Source organism: Schistocerca gregaria, chromosome 8 (assembly GCF_023897955.1).
Source record: "Schistocerca gregaria isolate iqSchGreg1 chromosome 8, iqSchGreg1.2, whole genome shotgun sequence".
Lineage (NCBI taxonomy): Eukaryota > Metazoa > Arthropoda > Insecta > Orthoptera > Acrididae > Schistocerca > Schistocerca gregaria.
Window position 1 is genome coordinate 244,770,588 of NC_064927.1, and position 27,379 is coordinate 244,797,966.

The following is a 27,379-nucleotide window of genomic DNA, read 5'->3' on the forward strand; positions in this document are numbered from 1 at the left end:
ATACGAAACGAATACGACCGTACTCTGTACGAAGTGGCGTAACAGTCAATTCAGCTTCATGACGAGAACCTCCTCATGTCTTCAAAAGTAATAAGTCGGCCTTTCTAGCGATGTGAGTGTCACATGACCTTCGGTTAGTGCCGATTACGTTCCATTGCTTTCACTCCGTCTGAAAAAGATATTCCGTTTACTGGTTAATGCGTAATATCCTGCCAGAAGGCAAGTCGTTAACGATGGAGCAACGACTGAAACTGGACTCTTATAACGGTTGCAGGAAAATGTGTCACGGAAAGGAAAAGAGCGCTATGGTCGGGGTAAAAGGAGGGGAGGGCAGCACGTAGTCAATGGCCTTGTGCAAGGAGCGATTCCTTCACTTGCACGTACTCTTAGGTCATTAGTAATACTGGGGGAAGTGCCAACAAAACTGTTATTCACGTGGGCGTGCAGAGTATATGAGATATATGAGACTGGCAGTATCCCATCAGACTTTGGGTAAACATCATGCATACCATTCCCAAGATTGCAAGAGCCGACAAGTGAATCATCGCACAGTCAGTTTAATAGCTCAAGCATCCAAACTGCTGACAAGAATAAAGGGAAATAGAACTGAGGATCTATTGGATGACGATCAGTTTAAGGAAGATAAAGGCGCCAGAGAGGCAATTCCGACGTTGCGGTTGATAATCGAAGCAAGACTGAAGAAAAATGAAGACACGTTCATAGGATTCGTCAACCTGTAAAAAACTTTCGTCAGAGTAAAATGGTGCAGCATGTTCAAAATCCTGAGAATATTACGGGTAAGCTACTAGAAAAGACGGGTAACATACATTATCTACAAGAGCCAAGAGGGAATAATGAGAGTGTAAGCACGAAGTACTTGGACTTACAAGGATGTAAGATAGGGATGAATTCTTTCGCCTTTACTGTTCACAATTTATACATCGAAGAAGCAATGACGGAAGTAAAATAAAGATTGAAGAGTGGGACTAAAATTCAGTGTGAAAGAATATCAATGTTAAGACTCGCTGGTGACATTGCTATCTTCGGTGAAATTGAAAAAGAATTACAGGATCTATTGAATGGAATGAACAGTCTAGTGAGTACAGAATTTATAGTGAGAGTAAATCGAAGATAGATGAAAGTAAAGAGAATTGGCTGAAATGACAACAGTGAGAAACGTAACATCATAACTGTTGATCACAATGTGGAAGAAGTCACGGAATTGTGTTATCTAGGCAGGAAAGTGACTCATAACGGACGGAACAAAGAGGACATAAAAAGCAGACTAGCACTGGAAAAAAAGACATTCTCGGCAAAGGGACGTCTACTAGTATCGAATATAGGTCTTAATTTGAGGAATAAATTTCTGAGAATGTGCGTTTGCAGTACAGAATTGTATGGCAGTGAGACATGGACTGCGGAAAACCGGAACAGATGAGAATATAAGCAATCGAAGGATGCTAAGAAGAATGTTTGTAAATTAGGTGGGCTGATAAGGTAAGGAATGTCGAGGTTCTCCGTAAAATCGGCGAGGAAAGGAATATTTGGAAAACACTGACAAGAAGAAAGAGAAGGGCCAAGATGGTAGGACATCTGTTTAGACATTGAGTCATAGCTTCCATGGTACTGGCGGAAGATGTGGAGGATAAAAACTGCAGAGGAAGACAGAGATTGCGAAACGTCTAGTAAGTAACTGATTACGTAGGTTGCAAGTACTACTCTGAGCCGAAAAGGTTGGCACAGGAGAGAAATTCGTGACGGGCCGCTTCAAGCCAGTCAGAAGACAAATGGTTCAAATGGCTCTGAGCACCATGCGTATTAACTTCTGAGGTCATCACTCGCCTAGAACTTAGAACTAATTAAACCTAACTAACCTAAGGACATCACACACATCCATGAAAGGGCAGGATTCGAACATGCGACCGTAGCGGTCGGTCGGTTCCAGACTGTAGCGCCTAGGACCGCACGGCCACTCCGGCCGGTTCAGAAGACATGACTGAAAAAATAAGGCTGTATGATGTAAAGAGAAAGGACTTTATTGTCAATCAAATTATTCTAGATCTCAATAGTATTGTTGCGTATCGACGTTTCTCTTTGGGTAGTCATTATAGCACCGTTAAAGAGAAGGTTTATTCCGGAATTATCTTCGAAGGAACCATCCTGACGGAGATTGAAGTAATTTAAGGAAACTACGGGACGCTTAAATCATGTCTGGATGGGGAGCTAAACCTCCTTCGTTCCAATAAGAGTACCTTGTCCCGGTCAGGGATAAATATCATAGCGCCCGGGTTCCCGGCGGGGTCAGGGATTTTCTCTGCCTCGTGATGACTGGGTGTTGTGTGATGTCCTTAGGTTAGTTAGGTTTAAGTAGCTCTAATTTCTAGGGGACTGATGAGCATGGATGTTAAGTCCCATAGTGCTCAGAGCCATTTTTTAAATATCATATTCGAATTGTTAAGCTTCAGAATAATTATATATATTTTTTATTATCACAACACCATCCCAAGAGAGTGGGTGCACGCTGAAGAGACGATGATAATAAACAAAGAGTTAGCAGCCAAAACAGCGCTGCACTAACGTTACGGCTGTAATGTTATTCTCTCAGAAGAGACGGTAATGACGCGAAGATAGACCACGTGTAATTAAACATATTGTAACAGCTGGAATTTTTAAAAAGAAATCATCTGCAAGATAGACGTTAATGAATTGTGAAGCATATGTTAAGAACACAAATTTACCTGAATTTCTACAGAAAACTAAAATCCTGCTTTTTACATGCAAACACGCAACTCTGAATAAATTGTCGTTAACAATAATGTAATACATGTCAATGCAGACTTACACACCGACGTTTCGTAGCGGAATTTGAGCGCTACCACTCGGAAAAAAGCCCGAGAAGATTTCGTCAATAGAGCAATAGAAAAGTCAAATATCTTTCCCGTGAAACAATGTATGATTACCACGAAGGTATATACATAAAATTCACAAAATTTTGTAATATTTCCTAGCAATTAGCAGACAGCTGAAAACAAAACACACAAACTTACGACATTAAAGTTTTAGGAGACTGCTACTCTACCAACGCTATTACATGGGAGTGAATAACAGATGGTAAAAAGGAAGGAAGAAATTCAATAGAGACAACGCATATGAGATTTTTGAGAAATCTAAAGTGATGGAAAAGGCAACATTAGATTAGAATTTTCTGAAAATGATGGACTATTGAAGATGTCATATTTGTCGAAAGCAGTTTAGTCGTTAGGCAATTCACGTTATCATTTCACTGCAATAAACTTTACTGCTATACGTCGCCCTTCTTCAATAGATTCCTATTTATATTTCCCTTTCATCACATTTACATTTTGGTAGGGACTATGCCGTCCTATTACTATATTAGAGGTACGTATCTGAATTCGGTCGATGCATGCCGGCATGCATACTTTGTAAAGTCTCCAAACACTGGAACAGACTCTGGAACTGCGTCTTGTAAACAATTTCCTTACCAATGTACTATTCTCTCCAAGAACCCTTCCAACAAATCTAAGTCTTCTACTCGTCTTTCTTATCAGAGATTTTACGTGTTCGGCCCCTTTTCTACAGCTTCTTGATGCACACATTAAAAGCATTTTCTATCACCCCCGTTCCCAGAACGCTTGAAGATAGACTTTGGCTGTGTATATTGTATCACAGGCACAGTCCCTTTGACTGTTCAGAGATGTTAAAAGAAATGGTTCAAATGACTCTGAGCACTATGGGACTTAACATCTCAGGTCATCAGTCCCCTAGACCATAGAACTACTTAAACCTAACTAACCTAAGGACATCACACACACCCATGCCCGAGGCAGGATTCGAACCTGCGACCATAGCAGTCGCACGGTTCCGGACTCAGCGCCTAGAACCGCTAGACCACCGCGGCCGGCTTCAGAGATGTCATTACGCTAGACCACCGTGGCCGGCTTCGGAGATGTCATTAAACTCGCCCAAAGATGTTAGCAACCGTGCATGAGCAGCGCCTATTAGACGGAGGGGATCCGACAGCCAATCATTTCCAGTCATTTCACCAGGAAGGAGGTACACGGATCGTGTTGTCTAGTTCAACCATGCCTAGACGGTCAATACAGCAGTTGGATCACGTCCGCATTGTTACTTTGTACCAGGAAGTGCTCTCAACAAGGGAAGTGTGCAGGCGCTTCGGAGTAAACCAAAGCAATGTTGCTCGGACATGGAGGAGATACAGAGGGACATGAACTGTCAATGACATGCCTCGCTCACACCGCCCAAGGGCTATTACTGAAGTGGATGACCGTTACCTAAGGATTGTGGCTCAGAGGAACCCTGACAGCAACGCCACCATGCTGAATAATGCTTTTCTTGCAGCCATAGGATGTCGTGTTACGACTCAAAATGTGCGCAATGGGCTGCATGATGCGCAGCTTCACTCCCGACGCCCATGCGAGCTCCATCTTTGCAACCACAACACCATGCAGCGCGGTGCAGATGGCCCCGATGAGTGTCGCATATGCCTGCATATAGACAATCGTCGGAGACGTGTTTGGAGGCAACCCGGTCATTCCGAACGCCTTAGACACATTGTCCATCGAGTGCAGCAAGGTGGAGGTTCCCTGCTGTTTTGGGGTGACATTATGTGGTGCCGACGTACGCCGCTGGTGGTCATGGAAGGCGCCGTAACGGCTGTACACCACGTGAATGCCATCCTCCGACCGATAGTGCAACCATATCGGCAGCATATTGGCGAGGCATTCGACTTCGTGGACGACAATTCTCGCCCCCATCGTGCACATCTTGTGAATGGCTTCCTTCAGCATAACAACATCGCTGGACTAGAGTGGCCAACATGTTCTCCAGACATGAACCCTATCGAACATGCCTGGGACAGATTGAAAAGGGCTGTTTATGGACGACGTGACTCACCAACCACTCTGAGGGATTTACGCCGAATCGCCGTTGAGGAGTGGGACAATTAGGACCGACAGTGCCTTGATGAACTTGTGGATTGTATGCCACGACGAATACAGGCATACATCAATGCAAGAGGGCGTTCTACTGGGTATTGGAGGTACCGGTGTGTACAGCAATCTGGACCACCCCCTCTCAAGGTCTCGCTGTATTGTGGTACAACATGCAATGTCTGGTTTTCACGCGCAGTGAAATGGATGGAAATGATGTTTATGTTGATCTCTATTCCAATTTTCTGTACAGGTTCCGGAACTCTCTGAACCGAGGTGATGCAAAACTTTTTTTGATGTGTGTATTACCTACACTGTCTGCTCAAAAGTATCCATCATCGCCATGTATCAGGGAATTGTCTGCTAGATGTGACGAGAAGTGGACCCGCCAGTATAAAAGGAGGCGACGTGTATCGCGTTGTCAGTACGGAATCAGTGACACCAGAGTGGATCGATCAGGAGAGCTCAGTGACTTCGAGCATGGACTATTCACTCGTCACATGAGTAGCAGATCAATCAGGGGCATTTAACCACTTCTAGAAGTGTCCCAATCGACTATTGGTGATGTGGCTGTGAAACGAATCACAGCTAAATGATGACCAGGCAGACCAGGGACGGTCGAGTACTGCAAAGGGTGGTTTTGAAAACTCCCACGAAATCAGCGGAGGGAATGACTCGCAAGTTCGGAAGTGCTGTCAGCAGAACAGATGGTACAATGACTGAGCGTAGGGGGCTACAAAGAACGGCAAGTAGTGGTAGAGCAGCTCGTCCTAAGCCACACATCTCTATAATCAGTGCTGCGCCATGGCTGAACTGGTGTAAAGATCGACGCTGTGGGTGGCTGGAAACAAGTGATTTGGAGTAAAGAATCACGCTTTACCCTGTGGCAATCCGATTTAAGGATCTGGATTTGGCGAATGCATGGAAAATGTTGCCTTCTATCATGTGTAGTGCCAACAGTAAACTACGGAGAGGGTAATGTTAGGAAATGGGGGTGGTTTTTGTGGGTGGAATGTCCTTCTCTCACTGCACTTAAGAAAATGCTAAATGAGGAAGGATATGAATACGTTTCACAACATCGTATACTACGAAGAGTAGAGGAATATCTCAGAGTCGACTACTGTTTGCCGGCCGCGGTGGTCTAGCGGTTCTAGGCGCGCAGTCCGGAACCGTGGGACTGCTACGGTCGCAGGTTCGAATCCTGCCTCGGGCATGGATGTGTGAGATGTCCTTAGGTTAGTTAGGTTTAAGTAGTTCTAAGTTCTAGGGGACTGATGACCACAGATGTTAAGTCCCATAGTGCTCAGAGCCATTTGAACCATTTTTGACTACTGTTTGTATTGGCATGACAGTGAATCCTGTCATAAAGAATCACAAGTGAGGCAATGGTTTATCCACAATAAAAGTCCTGAAATAGACTAGCCTACCTACAGTGCCGACCTGAAGCCAATGGAACAGCTTTGGTATGAGTCCTCAGGGTTCGACTCTTGAGAACTGATGGGCTGCCATCCCCCCAGATACATTCAGAAACCTCGTTGAATGTGTCCTCAGCAGCATTAAAGCCGTCATAATGACACTGTGTGAGCACATCCCAAACTGATCTCCACTAACAGGTGTTTGGATATTTATGATTAGATAGTGTATAAATACTGAAACTTTTGTCACGCGTTCTGGATGTTCAGCACAGGCAGTGTTGCTGTAGAACTTGGTTCCTTCCTGCCAAATCCCAGCGAGTTGCTGGCCGCTATGGCCGAGCGGTTCTAGGCGCTTCAGTCTGGAAACGCGCTGCTGCTACGGTCGCAGGTTCGAATACTGCTTCTGGCATGGATGCATGTGATGTCCTTAGGTTAGTTAGGTTTAAGTAGTTATAGGTCTAGGGGACTGAGGACCTCAGATGTTAAGTCCCACAGTGCTTAGAGCAATTTGATTTTTGAGTTGGGAATGAGGACAGGGAAACCCAATAGGGGATGTTTGGCAAAGGATTTCCAGCTCTGGCATTCGCCTGGTGACCAGGGAAAACTACGAAAATTTGATCAGAAACGGAGGATGTGACCCAGTTTAAAATGTTTTGGAGGACAATATCTTTCATCGCCTCCTCTGCCCCCCCCCCCCCCCCCCCCCGTGTGTGTGAGTGAGTGTGCGCCCATGTCTTTATGTGTATGTGTATGTGTGTAAAGAATGCCAGGTCAGTGTACAACTTAAAGCGGCTGCGATTTTTTTGCAGCTGGATCTGTTATCGAATTGAGAGCCGTAAATTATTTTACATATGACGTCAACGGCATGAATCTGAAGGCGAAGAGACGAAAAGGGCTTTAACTGTGTTGTCAGTAGTTTCTTTTTCAGGACCGCCACAGACGTACTGTGTTGAGGTAAACTGGAAATGTACCGTAGGTATACGCAGTATGAAAAAGTAAAAATCTCTCATATTTTTAGAGTGATTTGAACTTCGCAACTAATGAAGCATGTACATTCTTGCCTTCCTATTATTTTTCAACGGACTTAGCCATTATTTACAAGGGGACCCACAGTTCCAAGTGAACTCGGAACATCGCTGCACTTAGGCTATTTGCGCATTAACGAAGTGTGCCAGATGTGAAGGAAACGATAAATTACATAAAAAATTCTTGGCTCAATGAAAGTTAGAACCTCTCGCGATGTAACCTGTAACAGGTAATGTCAGACAGTGACTAAAAATAAAGTGTACTGAGGATTGGATCTTGAAATTGGTAGCAGCTGGTGAGTAGCTGAACTTGATATAACGCTCAGCTTGTAATGGGGATATCAGGTGCGTAACTAGGGTAACTGGCGCCCAGGGAAAACTTCGATTTTGAGCCCCCCTCCCCCCCCCCTCCTCCGGCCCCCTTCCTCTGCCGATAATTCTCCATCCTTATCACTGATTAGCCTATTTGTTTAACACAATTTTCAATTTAGTAAAACGTCAACATTTCAGTAACTCTTTTATCTGTGATATAATTAAAAACTTACGATAGAATCGACAGTCGCATTATTGCAATAATAACGCGATAACTTTCACATTTTTTCGGCGCTGATCAGTAGAAAGCCCTAACAAACACTTCTGAATCGTTTTCTCACTGAGAATAACGAAACCAGACGAAAGGAATAAATAAGATTTCCTTACTAGGGAGAGGTAGGTCAGATGGAACAGTTATTCAACAGAGTCAAATTCGAGTCTTCTCATGTTTTCCTTTCACATATCTCCACCCTCTTCCCATTTTAATGGCCTCCAGTCCTTTCCCTTCATATCATTACTTCGCCTCCTTCTTTACCCTCCCTCTTCCCCTTTTACCTTTTCTCTTTTTTTGTTTCGCCCGTCATAAAATTGCGCCTCCAAGGAAAGGTCGCTCAGGGCGCTCGCCCTTGCTGCCATGCCCCTGTTACATCACTCGGTGAACTGTCTTGATATTGAGTTTAACATTATGTATTTTTGTAATTCAACGGACATCAGAAAAAAATGAAATACTGGAATAGCTCGTTTCATTCGACAATGGAGACTTTTATTTTAGGCGACTGAGGAGACGCGTAATAAACGACTGAAACAAAATATACTTCGGAATACGTATGTTATAAATTTAGGTGAGAACTATATAAACAAATATGCTGTCAAACAAACAAATAGGCGAAAAGATAGGGCATTGTGTGATTAAATCACATAACAGTACAGTTAAAAAATGGTTCATATGGCTCGAAGCACTATGGGACTTAACATCTGAGGTCATCAGTCGCCTAGACTTAGAACTACTTAAATCTAACTAACCTAAGTACATCACATACATCCATGCCCGAGGCAGAATTCGAACCTGCGAGCGTAGGAGCAGCGCGGTTCCAGATTGACGCGCCTAGAGCCGCTCGGTCACAGTGGCTAGCCAAGATGAAACGATGAAATAAATCTGGTCATCATCAGGGTAGCTGTAGTACTGATATTCATTGGGAGAGCAATAAGATACTGAACTAATTTAAGAAGGCGATCCTTTGCAAAACATATGTCGCTCTCGAAATTGAAATAAAGATAGAGACATACATTATTCGGAGAAGAGAAGCACAGAGCGTCACTGTTTCGTCCGATCGGCATGAATGCGTCAGAAATACGCTGAACAATCTCAAATGGGGGCTGCTTAAGAGAGACATAAACATTTAATCTTAAAAGACCCATAATGAATATACCAGAACCAATCAACAAACATATTTCCTTTTATGATGTGTGATGTTCGCGAGAGTAAAAGGAGAGAAATTCGAACTTATACAGAGCGGTATAGACAGTCTATCTTCTTGCGCACCGTGTGCCAACGGAATAGGAAAGTGTGTGTGTGTGTGTGTGTGTGTGTGTGTGTGTGAGTGAGGGGAGGGAGGGGGGTTAAATAGTTGGGCCACACTTTGTATCCTTAATCACACGACGGCTTGTGGAAAACGAATGTAGATGCATAAAACTGAATCTCTAGTATCAGCTGTCGATAAGTGACGAAATATACTCCTGTTTAATGATTTAAACAAATGCGAGTTAGTTTGGACAATGGCTTAGACTACCTAGTTGTCGAGAATGTTAATTTAATGGTTTGACACTAATTTCAGGTGCGGGTAAAACTATTACTTTGAATTGTTCAGTTGATGTCACTGTAGGTGCTTGGGGAAATATTGTTATAACTTCAAAGAAGTACACTTTCCTACAGCCTACATCTCACAACATCTTTACCTATTCTTACTATCAATGTTTTGTATTATTTTCACTTTATTGTAATAGGTGAGCATAAAGTTGTTGCCTGGCTAGAAAAATTTATTTTTAAAGGTCTATACTAGATACAGCAACGCGGTTTATTGCAAATGTAAGCTTAACTGATAAAGTTTTTGTACATAGACTTCTATACGTGAACGTTGGACCTCAGATGTCGGAATTTCAAGCATAGTTAGTGTTTCAATAAGACGATTCACCGCCACGCTGCGGGTTATTTGTTCTCCAGTTGTTGGGTGATACACTTCCGTACAGGTGGAATGATGGAGACGGTCCAACATCGTGGCCAACACGTTCGCCAGGTATAACGCCTCTTGATTTTTTAAAATGTGGGATTACATTAAGAATAAAAGTGTTCAGTTCACCAGTACCTGATGTGCAAACTTTTATTACAGTACTGACATGAGATAATGTAGAGGTTGTGGCGAAACAGATGTTCGCAAAGACATGTAGAGAAACTCAGTATCGCTTAGACATTCTAAATAGAACAAAAGAGGCATACTTGGAAATATATCTATTAAATCTTTACGAGTTAATCTAACATTTGCACCAAACCGCATAGCTGTATCTAGTTTAGTTCCTTAGAATTTTTTTTTTTTTTTTTGTAATTAGGGGAAGACTGACTACTCGCCTTGTACAATAGCGTATAACCAAAGATGTTGACACTCAACTCTGTTCCGTATAAAAGCAAAGATTCAACAGCCATAGATAGAGTAACAATATCTATGGAGTTAGCTTAGAGTACTGTGCTTATAGCCAACATGAAACAGAAATAGTCACGTAACGTTGGTTTGTCGTTGTTGTTTACATTTTCCATAAGATCGTAACTTGACTGTTACTCGTGTTTACTCTGTTTCCACTCATTTACACTCATTTATTTACTAGCAACAGAAATAGCACTGAATTTTCGCTGCTACGGATACATATCGAAATTCATAGGTTGTCATACTCGTAAGAGGCGCCTTACGCGTTGATTAATATCGAGACACAATGTAATGAAATCATAGCACCGTGGACCTAACTGATGTGTCAGTACGTCAGTATACTTAGAAGTGTTGGATAATTTCTGTAATATGGGAGTGTGCTGCCAGTCATTTTGACCTGCAGATAACATTTGTATATGACAGTCTGAGTAATTACGTCGACACTGTACAGATCTCCAGAACCCTGCGCTCGTTTTACGGTGTCACAACAGGGAATAACAAAACTAGTACCTATGATGTGGAGAATTTGTGTGTGCAATTGTCATTTTAGTTTCGTCAAGGATAAACGTAGATTAAATAAATGGCACAAAAAAGTAAAAACGGGGAAGAATGTTGACTCTACAAATATTTCAGTGTGTAGTAAGTCGAAAGTCCAAGTTCAATGTAATTCGGGTCACTTTCACTTTTTCGTACTAGGAACACATTTCGCAATACCGCCACGGCATACTTTTAGATAGAGGCTTGGTAATGCGATCAAATGCTACAAAAACCTCAAAAGTAGCGATGGTTATCCCTCATTTTCTTGTAAAAAAAAAAAAAGGACTGAATACGAGCGGTGATGCTGCAAACACCCGAATGGATTTTTCATTTATCTGCTGAAAGCTTTAAGCTAAGTTCGTTCCAGATTTCGATTGCAAATTATTAACATGTCTTCGAATCGCGTGTACAGAACTCACGGTACTTTTCAACGGGATCTATATGCACTACTGATGTGATCGCATTCACAGTCTGCAGAGCCTTCGCAGACAAACGTTAGGCCGTACAACAGTCATACGAATTTTAGAGTCGATGTATGTTGGCGACAAAAATTCTGCTCCGCGCATCTGAATACTCATTCCGTAGATATTTCTACTCTATGGACTCAAGCAGAGCTTCAGCTAGAATGTCTACATTTCACATATTGGTACAACCACAGTAGAAGAGAAACCGACAAAATACTTGCTGATGGCTTTTCTATGTATAGCACTTAATCTCTGTTCGGACACAGCCTTTTTGCTTCTGTGCACAGCATTATTTTGTAGGATCATCTTTGGTTGTAATGAATTGTACAATGAAACTACTGAGTAGCTCGATAATTAGGTCGTACGAGAATAAAAGTTTAGTGGATCGTAGTCTAAAGAAAAGTTTAAGTTTGTTTGATTACGTTTTGTATTTAACTGGAGACTGATTGTTAAATTTCATCTCACACTGTTTGCAAAATTAGTTTAAAAATGGACGAAATTATTTTGGTATGTTTGTAAAAATCAGGGAATCATCGAGGAATAAAGACAAAAAAAACGGCTCTTCCACAACTCTTCCCATCCCCTCCACCCGCCTTCCCCCCCGATGAAGAAGCACAGTTGAGTGAGAGATAGCCGAAGTATGCTGTCACGCCTGCGTCGGCCCACGTACCTTGTGCAAGTGGTTGCGCTCCATGTCTGCGAGTGAGTGTTACGCCGGGCGCCGCCGGCGGGCCGGTATATATACGCTCGTAGGCGGCCAGGTACGCGTGACGTAACGTCTGGGAGGCGCCCCACCTCCTCCGAAGAAAGGGAAAACCTACCGGGCCGAACTCGTTGTCTGCCGCCGTCGCCTCCTCCGTAAATCCAAATCGCTCCAGAAGGGAGGGCGCAAGTCATTTCTCGCAGTTAGGCTTTCGTTTTCCGCTCGCTCTTCCCACGTGGACGCCTCACTCGTTGTCAGGGGGCAGCAGTTTCTCAGGCACCGGCGCTCACGTTTGATGGCCGGCACTAGCGTTCCCCTCGAAGGCGGTCAAGGTTGACCCTGTCCGCCTTAGGACGTGCGTTTCTCGGGAAACATAACAATGCACCGTGCAAGTGCTGCGTCAGGGCAGCGGCTGAAGCAGAAGCGATGGTCTTCACTTCCGTAGTACGGCCGTTCCAGAGCACTGCGTGCTAGTTTGCTGTGTTTTGACGCTGTTCGCGCTTGCAAGTGTTCGTGTTCCAGCAGAGAGCGAGAGAGCGAGAGAGAGACAGAGAGAGAGAGAGAGAGAGAGAGAGAGGAGAGAGAGAGAGCGACTTATTCCGAAAGACAAGCGACCGATCAAATTATAGAAGTTGTCGATTTTCGGTCAATAGCCCTATTTAAGTACTTTTTAGGCGCTGATTTCAAAGTTCTGTGAACGGTCTTGTAACAGCAAAAGGGGCGGTACACACAAAATGACAACCAAAGAGTGGCTATTAAAATTTAACACGATGGTCAGAAACAGTCTGAAAAGCTTGTAAGGGTGTTGCACCAGAGGTTGTACTAAGATATAACTGTTAAAAAAAATTCGACATGTTGCGACGTTTACGATTTGTTTACCATTGAATATAGCCATCAGATCATCGCACGCGCAAATTCAAGCAGCCTGCCAGAAGCGGTGACGCCAAACATGTTCTTCGTTTCGTTTCCTCAAACCGAAAAAACGCAGCTTTTACTCACTTAGTTTAAATTTATCATATCCGATAAAAGCAAATTTTAACTGCTACTTAACATTTCAACAAAAGATAACCCACGGACCCAGAGGTATCCGTGCATTACCGCATTTTAGCTAGTGCAAGTGCATGCGTTTGCACACACAACGATCTCATTGGCTAACTTTGACGCTAAATAACTCGGAAAAGAATCGACGTATCGAATTTTTTTCATATAAATTATTTCTCAACACAACCTCACGTGCAACACACTTACAAGCTTTTCTGACTGTTCCTGGACACACTGTATACACTGCCCGAAAAAATAAATAAACTGAAGCGCCAATGCTTAAAATAGGCATGCGTATTCAAATACAAAGATATGTAAACAGGCAGAATACGGCGCTGCGGCAGGCAACGCCTACACAAGACAACAAATGTCTGGCGCAGTTGTTAAATCTGCTAATGCTGCTACAATGGCAGATTATAAACATTTAAGTGAGTTTGAACGTGGTGTTATAGTCGGTGCACGAGTGATGGGACACTGTGTCTCCGAGATGGGATTTTTCCGTACGACCATTTCAAGAGTGTACCGTGAATATCAGGAATCCGGTAAAACATCAAATTTCCGACATCGCTGCAGCCGAAAAAAGATCCCTCAAGAACGGGACCACCGACGACTGAAGAGAATTGTTCAACGTGACAGGAGTGCAACCCTTCCGCAGATTGCTGCAGTTTTCAATTCTGGGCCGTCAACAAGGACCATCGGGTGAAGCACTCAACGAAAAATAATCGATATGGACCTTCAGAGCAGAAAGCCCACTCGTGTACACTTGATGACTGCACTACACAAAGTTTTAAGCCTCGCCTGGGCCTCTCAACACAGACAATGGACTGTTGATGACTGGAAACATGTTGCCTGGTCGGAAGGGTCTCGTTTGAAATTGTATCGATTGAGTGTAGGTGTACGGGTTTGGAGACAACCTCATGAATCCATGGATCCTGCATATCACCAGGAGACTGTGAAAGCTGGTGGAGGCTCTGCAAAAGGTATGGGGCGTGTGCAGTTGGGGCGATATGGGACCCCTGGTAGGTCTAGATTCGACTCTGACAGGTGACACGTACGTAAGCATCCTGTCTGATCACCTGGATCCATTCATGTGCAATATAGCATTCCGACGGACTTGGGTAATTCCTGCACGACAGTGCAACACCCCACACGTCCAGAATTGCTACAGAGTGGCTTCAGGAAAACTCTTCTGAGTTTAAACACTTCCTCTGGACACCAAACTCCCCAGACGTAAACATTACTGATCATATGTGGGATGCCGTGGACCGTGTTGTTCAGAAGAGATCTCCACCACCTTGTAGTGTTACAGATTCGTGGTGTCAGTTTCCTCCAGCACTATTTCAGACATTAGTCGAGTAAATGCCACGTCGTGCTGCGGCGCTTCTGCATGCTTGCGGGGGCCCTACGCGATATTAGGCAGGTGTACCAGTTCTTTGCTTCTTCAGTGAAGCATCCAAAGACTTGTCAGTTTAATTTGGCACACTTTCACACCATCGGAGGGGATGTAAATCATTAGAGTTACATATCTCTGTGACAGATAGAACGACCAACAGACTGCGTAAGTTTTGTTTGTGTTTAGTGTTGTTATTACACGTGATAGGGTGTGTAAACGAGCACGAACAATCTCAGATGTTGATTGATGACTTTGAAAGAGACGGCGATGCCGCGTACACGTGCAAGATAGCATTATTATCACCTCGTAGAGTTTGAGAGTGACCTGATCATTGTTATCTATTTGGCTTGCTGGTACAATCGTGTAATATCCATATTTGTGGAGCATTCGTATGAGACAATGTCCCGGTGTTGGACGGCATTGGAACATGAGGGCAGACATGCTGGTCGTTGAAGTCCTGGTAGACGAAGTCTAACCATCAGAACGGAGGATCGTCTTATTGCGCACCAACCACATCGTAACCCGTTCACATCTCAGACTGTAATCCGAGAACAAGTCATGGAATCCCTGCAACATTCTACGTCATGCCATAATGCTGATCAGAGTCTAGCAGCAGACGGACTAAGGCTGCCGTTAACACCACGACGGCTTCGTTTGGAGTGGCGGCGTGATCGGGAAGCATGGACTATCGATGAATGGCGTCGTCGTGAGTTCACTCTTATAAGGTTTTTGAGATGCACTGTGCTGTTACTTCGGGCGTCGTGGTGTGGGAGGCCGGGTGCGACTTCAGGTCAAGGCTGGTGGTGACTGAGGGAATTTTGTCGCTACATTGGCGCGCCATGGAATTCTATGTCCTCCTGTGTTACCTCTCTTGTGACAGTATCGTGGTGCCATTTTTCAACGGGGCAGATGCTCGTCCACTCAAGGCACGTGTCTCTGAGTGATGTTGAGGTACTTCTGTGACCACCACGATCCTCAGACTAGTCATGTGTAGGACCCGCCAGGACGTCAACTTCATCCCAGTGCCAGAATCTTGGATATCAACGGCAAAACAGCTGTGGTACAGCTTGCTTCAGGAGAGGATGCAACGGCTTTAAGACTCCTTCTCAAAGGAATCACTGAATGTATCCAGGCTAGAGGGGAGGCTTACATTGGCAAGTTCTTTGGAAGGTTGAAGCTGTTTTGTAACCATTGAAATAATATCATACGCTCTCTCAACCTGTGAAGGATCATTTATTTTCCTCCTCCTCATCTGAGTCCTTCATCGTTTTTCTCAGGCAGTGTAGTCGCAACTGTCACCAAGGCAATGGTCAGAAACACTCCTGCCTGCCACCGTCATGCCATCCCCGTAATGTTGTTGGTATTCTTGTCCGCCCCGATAGCTGAGTGGTCAGCAGGACGGATTGCCGTCCTTCGGGCCCGGGTTCGATTCACGGTTGGGTCGGGCATGTTCTCCGCTCAGGGACTGGATGCTGTGTTGTGTTCATCATTATTTCATCCCCATCCGGCGCGCAGGTCGCCCAATGTGCCGTCGAATGTAATAAGACCTGCACCAAGGCGGCCGGACCTGCCCCGTAAGGGGCCTCCCGGCCAATGACGCCAAACGCTCATTTCCATTTTTCCATGGTATTCTTGCCGTTTCAGATTAGTATAAAAATTCAAGCTTTGGTCCTCATCAGGAGCATCTGCCTCTTGTCGTACTGCTAGAGTGAGTGTCGATATCTACGATGCTAATGGCACCCAATAAGGTAAAGAGATGCTTCGACCAGCTGAGGACAGAATTGGTAGCAAGCTCCCTAAAATTAGGAATACCCCTTTGCAATCCTGAAGAAAGCCATTCAGCTCGTGAAGTTTTCGAACGTAGTGTAGGACAGCAACGAAACATTAAAAAATTATGATTTAGAAAATCCTGCAGTTGTTGGTTACGGCTTCATGAGTATTCGCAAAATTGTGCATGACGAAAAAAAAATCTTGACTTATACATCAGCCCTCCGAGACTCTGCCATCAAGTAGGATGTAGACTTCAGAATGTACTATAATATATTTAACTGGAACAGCGGCTATCAACTTAGTGGTGCGTGTACCCGAGATACGTCGATCTGTTTAGAACAAATTACTGTAAACAGTACCTACCCCAAAATATGTAGGAGTAACCATACGGAATGAAATAAAGACTAATGACCACATGAAACAAACTGTAGCAAAAGCAGATGTCAGGCTGACATTCATAAGAAGAATCTTAAGGAAATGCATTTCATCCACGAAAGAAGTGGTTTACAAAACACTTGTTCGACATATGGGGGTATCCCTTGCGGAGGCTGCGTTAGCAGAAGAGTTTTTGAAGATCCTCAGAAGAGCGGCGCATTTCGTTACTGAATCGTTTAATCGGCGCGAGAGCGTGACGAACATGTTCAATTAACTCTCTCGACAGGCGTTACAAGAGAGGTGTTGTTTGTCACAGAGAAGTGTGCTATGAAATACTGAAACAGCATGTTCGTAGAAAAGTAGGGGAACATACGTCCTTCCACATACTTCTTGCGAAATGACTACAACGAGAAAATCCAATAATTAAAGCTAAAATAGAGGTTTATGGCTAATCATTCTTCCAATATGTCATTCACGACCAGAATAGGAAAAAGGGGGTGAGGGTATATAGGTTTCAGAAGTATCCTCTGTCGCATACCATTAGGTACCTTGCGGAGCATAGACGCGGCTGTAGATATATTACGACGGTGGTTTGCAGAGGGATAAAGTATCCCATTCGCACTGACCAATATTGCATTCTCTATTCCGTTCTGATCGTCAGTCAATTTGTGAGGCAATACTCTGGAATAATGTTTGTAATTAATGATGTTTACTCTCTTCTTGCCAATCCCCAATTCCCCTGATATTAATTTCAGAAAGTGATTTTTTGCCAGCATCTGCGGTAACATTTCTATCTACATCTAGACATCTACATGACTACTCTGCAATTCACATTTAAGTGCTTGGCAGAGGGTTCATCGAACCACAATCATACTATCTCTCTACTATTCCACTCCCGAACAGCGAGCGGGAAAAACGAACACCTAAACCTTTCTGTTCGAGCTCTGATTTCTCTTATTTTATTTTGATGGTCATTCCTACCTATGTAGGTTGGGCTCAACAAAATATTTTCGCATTCGGAAGAGAAAGTTGGTGACTGAAATTTCGTAAAAAGGTCTCGCCGCGACGAAAAACGTCTATGCTGTAATGACTTCCATCCCAACTCGTGTATCATATCTGCAACACTCTCTCCCCTATAACGCGATAATACAAAACGAGCTGCCCTTTTTTGCACCCTTTCGATGCCCTCCGTCAATCCCACCTGGTAAGGATCCCACACCGCGCAGCAATATTCTAACAGAGGACGAACGAGTGTAGTGTAAGCTGTCTCTTTAGTGGACTTGGTGCATCTTCTAAGTGTCCTGCCAATGAAACGCAACCTTTGGCTCGCCTTCCCGACAATATTATCTATGTGGTCCTTCCAACTGAAGTTGTTCGTAATTTTAACACCCAGGTACTTAGTTGAATTGACAGCCTTGAGAATTTTACTATTTATCGAGTAATCGAATTCCAACGGATTTCTTTTGGAACTCATGTGGATCATCTCACACTTTTCGTTATTTAGCGTCAACTGCCACCTGACACACCATACAGCAATCTTTTCTAAATCGCTTTGCAGCTGATACTGGTCTTCGGATGACCTTACTAGACGGTAAATTACAGCATCATCTGCGAACAGTCTAAGAGAACTGCTCAGATTGTCACCCAGGTCATTTATATAGATCAGGAACAGCAGAGGTCCCAGGACGCTTCCCTGGGGAACACCTGATATCACTTCAGTTTTACTCGATGATTTGCCGTCTATTACTATGAACTGCGACCTTCCTGACAGGAAATCACGAATCCAGTCGCACAACTGAGACGATACGCCATAGCTCCGCAGCTTGATTAGAAGTCGCTTGTGAGGAACGGTGTCAAAAGCTTTCCGGAAATCTAGAAATACGGAATCAACTTGAGATCCCCTGTCGATAGCGGCCATTACTTCGTGCGAATAAAGAGCTAGCTGCGTTGCGCAAGAGCGATGTTTTCTGAAGCCATGCTGATTACGTGTCAATAGATCGTTCCCTTCGAGGTGATTCATAATGTTTGAATACAGTATATGCTCCAAAACCCTACTGCAAACCGACGTCAATGATATAGGTCTGTAGTTAAATGGATTACTCCTACTACCCTTCTTGAACACTGGTGCAACCTGCGCAATTTTCCAATCTGTAGGTACAGATATATCGGTGAGCGAGCGGTTGTATATGAGTGCTAAGTAGGGAGGTATAGTATCAGCGTAATCTATGTTGTCTGTCGCTATACTTATCGATAGTCAAGTCGAGTAGTGCGCATGATGTAAAGTTTCCTTTTCATACTGCCAATAATCATGTTTTATGGTCATATTTCTTCTACACATCAGCAATTGTAAAAGAAAGAAGGGCACAAAGGTAAACTTGGGATTTGAGAAGACAGTCGCATTTTCATCAGAGAGCACATAATAGATGTGTGACGAGATAGACAGAACGCATCTGTCACAGGAAGACGAGGATGTTGCTTCTTTGCCAATATCGAACAGAGACTCCAAATGGTTAAATCTGAACCAATCGTCGGTATTGTTTAGTCAGTGTGTGGCAGGATACGGTATTTCGCTGCAACATCTGTGTAGGATTAATGAGAAAAAAAAATCTGTGAGGAGGGAGGAGGAGAAATCCTCGCTGCCCTTGTGGAACATCGAATAAGAATCATCATGTTCTGAAAAATCCTGATTTTATTCGCATTGACTGAAGTATTAATTTTGATTGTGGTAGATTACTTCGATTTTGTTTAGAGAAACATTTACGGTGTTAGAAACAGCATTCTTGCCCAAAGTGCTGAAAAATTAATTAAATTTGTAAATTTTGGGCATGTTTTTTGATTTCATTCTTACTTATTTATTTATTGCATGGTGACAACAACAAATATACTACTGACAATTAAAATTGCAACACCACGAAGATGACGTGCTACAGACGCGAAATTTAACCAACAAGAAGAAGATGCTGTGATATGCACATGATTAGCTTTTCAGAGCATTCACACAAGGTTGGCGCCGGTGGCGACCCTTACAACGTGCTGACATGAGAAAAGTTTCCAACCGATTTCTCATACACAAACAGCAGTTGACCGGCGTTGCTGGTGAAACGTTGTTGTGATTCCTCGTGTAAGGAGGACAAATGAGTACCATCTCGTTTCCGACTTTGATAAAGGCTGGATTGTAGCCTATCGCGATTGCGGTTTATCGTATCGCGACAGTGCTGCTCGCGTTGGTCGAGATCAATGACTGTTAGCAGAATATGGAATCGGTGGGTTCAGGAGGGTAATACGGAACTCCGTGCTGGATCCCAACGGCCACGTATCACTAGCAGTCGAGATGACAGGCATCTTATCCACATGGCTGTAACGGATCGTCCAGCCACGTCTCGATCCCTAGTCAACAGATGGGGGCGTTTGCAAGGCAACAACCATCTGCACGAACAGTTCGACGACGTTTGCAACAGCATGAACTATCAGCTGGGAGACCATAGCTGCGGTTACCCTTGACGCTGCATCACAGACAGGAGCACCTGCGATGGTGTACTCAACGACGAACCTGGGTGCACGAATGGCAAAACGTAATTTTTCGGATGAATCCAGGTTCCGTTTACAGCATCATGATGGTCGCATTCGTGTTTGGCAACATCACAGTGAACGCACATTGGAAGCGTGTATTCGTCATCGCCATACTGGCGTATCACCAGCGTGATGGTATAGGGTGCCATTGGTTACAAGTCTCGGTCACCTCTTGTTCACATTGACGGCACTTTGAACAGTGGACGTTACATTTCAGATGTGTTACTACCCGTGGCTCTACCCTTCATTCGATCCCTGCGAAACCCTACATTTCAGCAGGATAATGCACGACCGCATGTTGCAGGTCCTCTACGGGCCTTTCTGGATACAGAAAATGTTTGACTGCTACACATTCTCCAGACCTCTCACCAATTGAAAACGTCTGATCAATGGTGGTCGAGTAACTGGCTCGTCACAATACGCCAGTCACTACTCTTGATAAACTGTGGTATCGTGTTGAAGCTGCATGGGCATCTGTACCTGTACACGCCATCCATGCTCTGTTTGACTCAATGCCCAAGGCCGTTATTACAGCCAGAGGTGGTTGTTCTGGGTACTAATTTCTCAGGATCTATGCTCCCAAATTGCCTGAAAATGTAATCACATGTCAGTTCTAGTGTAATATATTTGTCCAATGAATACCCGTTTATCATGTGCATTCTTCTTGGTGTAACAATTTTAATGGCCAGTAGTGTATTAAGAAATACATGTAGTCTGCAATTATACTTTAATGATTTAGACACAAAAGTAATATGTTTAAATCAATTCCGGAAATTAGTAATTCAATAATACTAAACAAAGAACATTTAAACTCCAAAATTAAGACTGTGAATTAAAATAGATACATTTAATCATAGTTCATCATCTAATAAATGAAGCCAGATGATAGGAAAGAGAGAAGCATTAATCATGTCTCCGAATGGGGTTGGATACTTTCTCGGAGGGCAACCTCTAACAGCATGCTTAACAGTTGTTCCTGGGCTTCACAGTCGCAGCCTCGATAGTCTCGGGGTCCCTACTCGCGGATCATAGCATTGCACCTGGCGTGACCGGTTCTTCTCGTGTTCAGTCTTGTCCACTGACTTCCCTTCAGATCAAATTCAGGTAGGCTTGAAGATGGATCTTAATCACCTTGATGTTTTATTGTTGGAATATTCCACCACACTTCTTTAATGCCAAACTTCTTGTTGTTTCTTCCATTAGGCCACAGAAAAGTGCGTGACATCGAGCGGTCTGGAGAAAGATAATTTTGAAACTGTAAGAATTGGAAGGACTTCCGGGTAGTCGGGATGATGGAGCTTCCTCAAGTCTCGAATGGTTGCTTTTTGGGGTCGCAGTTCAGGTTGTGGAATGTTACTGATGCTGTGCAGCTAAGGGATCGTATGGACTTATTGGAGCCGTAACAATTCTCACTGATTTATTCAGATGGGTGTCTAGTTTCCTTTCATGAGTCATAGTTACGCAAAACAGTTCCGCTCATGTGAAAGTATGTCAATGAATAAAGAACAAGAACAATAACTAGCTCCAGGTCGCAAGTAGTTTCACACTAAAGTAATGTAAAACGAAGTGAACCGAAAAGAAAAAAACTATATACCGGAATTTAAATCACTTATAAGGAAACAGAACAACATTACAGTTTACTTCATTCTAAGATTTGGAATTCTTTTTTTCCTTTTTATTTTCCCCTTTTTATTTATACTTGCTTTTTTCTGTTCAAGAGTGAGGCTGTACTGGTAGACCATTTCTTCTCCATCTTTTAATTGAAGTTCCACTATAGTTTTATCTAGAGAGGTGGGGTATTGACTTTCAACTTCATTTATTCTTTCTGTAGCTTTAATTTTGCATGTTTCTTCAAAACTGAAGTGGGATCACCTTTCCTTATGCTCTTCATTTTCGATTATCTAGGTAGTCTTCACTGATGCAGTGTTCATATACAGACGACTTTGTGTCAAAACTGCAATCAGTCCTAGAGCCCCCATTGTTAATTATGTTTTGTGCTATGGTCACGTGCTGAACAGAGTTCTCACTCATTGTTTTTGAATATAATGTTTGATTTTCTGCAGGCCGTGGCTGAGACGTCAAACAATAAATAGAAGAAATTCAGCAGGTCACATGCGGCTTAAGACATTGCTGTAACAGGTATTGGACGTTATATCCAAATTATTTACACAAAATAATGATCAACACTGTCCATTAAAAAATTCCGACATTTTAAAACCAAACACTATCAGGAAACTTGCCAGAAACTGAAATCGTCACAACAATAACAGTTACTACTAGAACACAAAGTGTTCATGCTCCCAACCATAGACCGCAATCAGGCAATAGTGGATCCAATAATTTCAGTCCATAACGAAAATTTCAATGAGCTGTCATACCTGTGAAGTAGAGATGTTAAGAGCAAGTTGAACAAAGAGGCAATGAGAAGACTGATGTATAGATGCTGTCATAAGTAAATGCCCAAATAGGGCTACTTAAACACAACAACACCCAAGAAGCGAGAACTAAGTAGAACATGTTTTAAGACAAAAAACAAAACAAAACAAAATCGAATAACTCACTGATCCATGTAAAATTTCGCAACATTTCGTCCGTCGCGTTTTTGTGACAGATGAAAACGGATTTATTTTCTTGGAAAGGTAGAGACCAGCACGAGTCTCGCAAAGGCTTCTAATCCCCACACCCTTCCTCTGTCTTCATGCCTGAAGGAGTACTTTTCTCAGTATTGTTGCTATTCTGTACGTAAATATTACACATCTGAGAGTCGAACTGCATCTACTAGTGACTGGGTGACCAACTGTGGAAGTTTTATTACTTCAGAGTAAATTAAATTTTATTCTAAATTTCCATTAACATTTACTTTCACAAGTGTTTCAGTTTATCATATTATTTAAAAAAATAAATCAGTTCTCCCTGAATCCCTTCATGTATCTGAGAGATGCCTGTGACCATATTTGTAACACTTCATGTTTAATTCTCCACATACGAGGGTCGTACACAAAGTAAGTTCCGTTTCTATTTCTATCCGCGGCAGCGCTACGATTGCAGTTCAGAGCAGGTGCGGCAATTAGTGTGACTCAAGGAGAAGACATGTACGCCTTTTTCAGATCGCTGCTGCCGACGCGTGCTTTGTAGTGCTTCTTTATAATGTCAACCGTAATTGAAAATGTCGCCACGTGTGAAATCAGATATGTGATTCGTTTTCTAAATGCAGAGAACGTTAAACGAAAGCAAATTCATCAGCAGATCTGTGAGGTTTAGGGACAAAATGCTATGAGTGATTCAATGGTTATAAGATGAGTCAGACTGTTCAATGAAGGACGTGATCAAGTGAACGACGAAAAACGAAGTGGACGACCGTCTGTGGTTACTGATGAACTGGTTCATACAATTGAAGATAACATTAAGCACAACCGCAAGTTTCCACTTAGTGGCCTTGCTGTGGAAGTTCCGAAAATCTCACGATCACTAATTAATGAAACTGTTACTGAAAAACTGAAATTTCAAAAACTTTGCTCACTTAGGATACCAAAATTCTTATTGAAAAACACAAAAAGCAACGGATGGGCAGTGCACTTTAGTTTTTGACAAGCTACGATAAAGAAGGCGATGGTTTTCTTTCTCGGATAGTCATGGGGGATGAAACGTGGGTATAGTACGACACCCCTGAAACAAAGCGGCAATCAATGGAATTGAGGCACACGTCATCCCCAACGAAGATTAATCCTAAGCAAATCGTGACACCTCGAACAGTCATGTGGATCGTTTTTTTTTTTTTTTTTTTTTTGGACAGAAAAGGCATTGTGCTGGTTGATTTCTTACCACGAGGCCAAACAATCAATGCCCATGGTTACTGCGAGACTATTAAGAAATTGCGCAGCGCAATACAGAACAAGTGCCGAGGCTTGCTGTCAAAAGACGTTGTTTTTTTTCCACGATAATGCCCGACCTCACACTGCGAATGTGATCAAACAACTCTTACGGTAATTTTACTGGGACGCGTTTGATCATCCTCCGTGCAGCCCGGACCTCGCTCCAAGCGACTTTCATCTCTTCTTACACCTGAAATCTGTCCTCGGTGGTCAACACTTCAACGATGATGACAGGCTGAAAGAACATGTTACCACATGGTTGGATACACAGGCGGCAACCTTCTATGAAGAAGGCATACAAAAACTTGTGCTACGCTATAACAAGTGACTACAAAATTTAGGAAGCTATGTAGAAAAGTAGTTTAACTGCTGTAGATCTTTGTACAATAAATATTTTTTCTGTATTTGTACACGTTTGTTTCATGTAACCAAACGGGACTTACTTTGTGAACGACCCTCGTACTATTCTTTCCTTAAATGTACATCACATGTTCATTATAAAAAATGGTAGGATATCTTTCCTTTGGAACTTCAGTGAAATCAAGTCGAAATACCTGACGAAATATCGAATACAAAAAAAGCCATGATTCAATTGTTTTCTCATACGACAATGAAGGAAACATGGTATTCTACGTACAGAAAGCAAAAAGCCGTTTCACTCTAATTTCAGGCTTATATTTAATTGAGACGGCTGACGAAGAAACAGGAATTGAAATGAAACCTGATGATCATATTCTACAATGAAACAAAACACGGTATAGATATGGGGTAGTAAATAAGATGTGTTCAACTTACAGAGTAAGTGTAAAAAGATGGCGTTGACGCACTCAGGAGAGGTGGAGGAGACGAAATGGAATATCACGAGTTGACAAGATAGTTGATGTTATTTCAGTGATTACAGAATCGAGTCCAAATTTTCAAAGAACGTGACAGCACTATGAGCCTACCCATCTGCATTCCGTTGTACCCACACCCCCGTCTGCCCTTATTCAGTTGGGAAGGGTGTCATAAAGCCATTCTATCGTCTTCTGAGGCAAAGTGGCCCACAAATGTTGTAAGTCGTCCTCTGCATTCTGAATACTGCCAGTAATCAAGTTGACGTCTGTGCTGGTCTTGCACATTTTCCATCGGGGACATGTCTCGGTATTTTTCTGGCCTCGAGAGCACCACAAGATCACGAAGAATGTTCAGAGAGCCACGAGCCATGTGTGGAAGAGCATTATCCTGTTGAAACCTGGCACCGCGGTGCTGTCGCAAGAGATGTAACACATGTGGGCGCAGGATTCCCGTGAAATACCGTTGTGCCGTCAGAGTTCCCTCAGCAATGACCTGCATTCAGGTCAGATGGCTCTTCACACCATAGCACCAGGAGTAAGACCGCTGTCCCTTTCCGATACCCTGAAAGAATGAGACTTCTGTCCAGGTCGCCACCGTAGTCGTCGGTGATGGTAATCTGGGATCATGATGAACTGTGATTCATCGCTGAACACAGTGCGACAAATTCCTGAGCAGCCACTACGCCAAATGCAGTCCTTTGTGTTGTGGTGTCAACCCCAGCCTACACGTGGGACAGTATTTCCCATGTCCGATCGCTTCTAATCTCCGACTAATGGAGCGGGATGACACAGAATCTTCACTAGTTCTCAGATGGCAGACGCAGATATGAAGCGGTTACAACGTGCCTGGTGCACAGTGTGGCGATCCTCTCTTGCGCTGGTAGGACGTGTCGGGCGGATCCATGACGACGAGTAGGCCTACCCTCACGTTCCCGTGCTGTCTAACACTGGGCCACAGTCACATACAAAAGCCCCATAAATATGGATATTGCACGATTCGACCAATCAGCCAAATAGAGATCCATGATGGAGCCCATTTCCAACTCAGTTAGGTGCTGATAACGCTGTCTCAGACGAGTGCGCGCCATCTCCGTGTCCTTCACAGAAACACCCAACATATGACGCTGTTCATGCCCCTTACATACCCTGCTATGTCTGACAACAACACTAAACGCGAATAACTCTAGTGCAGTGTGATGGTCGTTCTACCTGTCGCAGAGAATTATACCTCAAATCACTTACACCCCCGCCTATTGTGTATACGTGTACGAAGTTACATCCGGCTGCGTCTTCTGGTTGCGTCATTTTTTCTTTTATCACGCAGTGTATTTCGAAAAAATAATGAGATGTCGAGATTGCTTCGAACTCAAAGAAGAGATTTGCTACGAAATCACTTGGAGAGGAGAATTCGCAAGTCCAGGCATTCTTTTATTTATGCCATTTACACTTGATGAAATTTTACAAATTGATGCGAAAAGGAGTGAAATCGACTCCAGCGAAACCAAGGAGAGAGATAGAAACACTTGGAAGGGTAGTAAACGGTGTCAGAAGGAAAAGAATCTGGAATGAAAAGATACACACGTAATTCGTGCGATGCTTCTCCTTGTCTCCAGCACATTAATGTGGAAAAAACTGACTGTAAAGACGAAATGACCTATTCAAAGAATAATTATGATCCTTAAGACGACGAATATAATTTTTTTTATCACTGCAAACGACGAAAATATCCTATGTATTGTAAAATCGCACCGTAACCACTTTTTGTTATTTGTTGTTCGCTGTATGCTTTAGCATGTATTACGTAATGAAGAAAGGTTAATGAAGTGTGACATGGTTAACTCTATTGTTTCATTCCGCCCTAGACTACATTCATTAACGATTATGTTATAATTTAGCTGAAACAAAAGGAGTGTTTCATAGACTCTGTGAAGAATGTTGTTGGGTATGAGTGGAAGATGAAAAAAAAAGATTCATGTCTGGTCAATCCATTCGACTGGGGCCGGCCGGAGTGATCGAGCGGTTCTAGGCGCTACCGTTCGGATTCGCGCGACCGCTACGGTCGCAGGTTCGAATGCTGCCTCGCGCATGGATGTGTGTGATGTCCTTAGGTTAGTTAGGTTTAAGTAGTTCTAAGTTCTAGGGAACTGATGACCTCAGAAGTTAAGTCCCATAGTGCTCAGAGTCATTTGAGCCATTCGCCCGTTATTTCGCTGGTTAATACACTCCTGGAAATTGAAATAAGAACACCGTGAATTCATTGTCCCAGGAAGGGGAAACTTTATTGACACATTCCTGGGGTCAGATACATCACATGATCACACTGACAGAACCACAGGCACATAGAAACAGGCAACAGAGCATGCACAATGACGGCACTAGTACAGTGTATATCCACCTTTC

The 27,379-nt window shown here is 43.2% G+C and overlaps 1 protein-coding gene across 1 annotated transcript in view; it reads right to left on the bottom strand.

Moving 5' to 3' along the window:
• LOC126283982 (uncharacterized) overlaps positions 1 to 12,164 on the bottom strand; it is a 48,703-nt gene extending 36,539 nt beyond the window's left edge. The window contains exon 1 of the mRNA XM_049982447.1: positions 12,090 to 12,164. Coding sequence (XP_049838404.1) covers positions 12,090 to 12,113 — 24 coding nt within the window. The 5' untranslated portion in view covers positions 12,114 to 12,164. The remainder of the gene's footprint in view (positions 1 to 12,089) is intronic.
• Between the last annotated feature and the right edge of the window lie 15,215 nt (positions 12,165 to 27,379).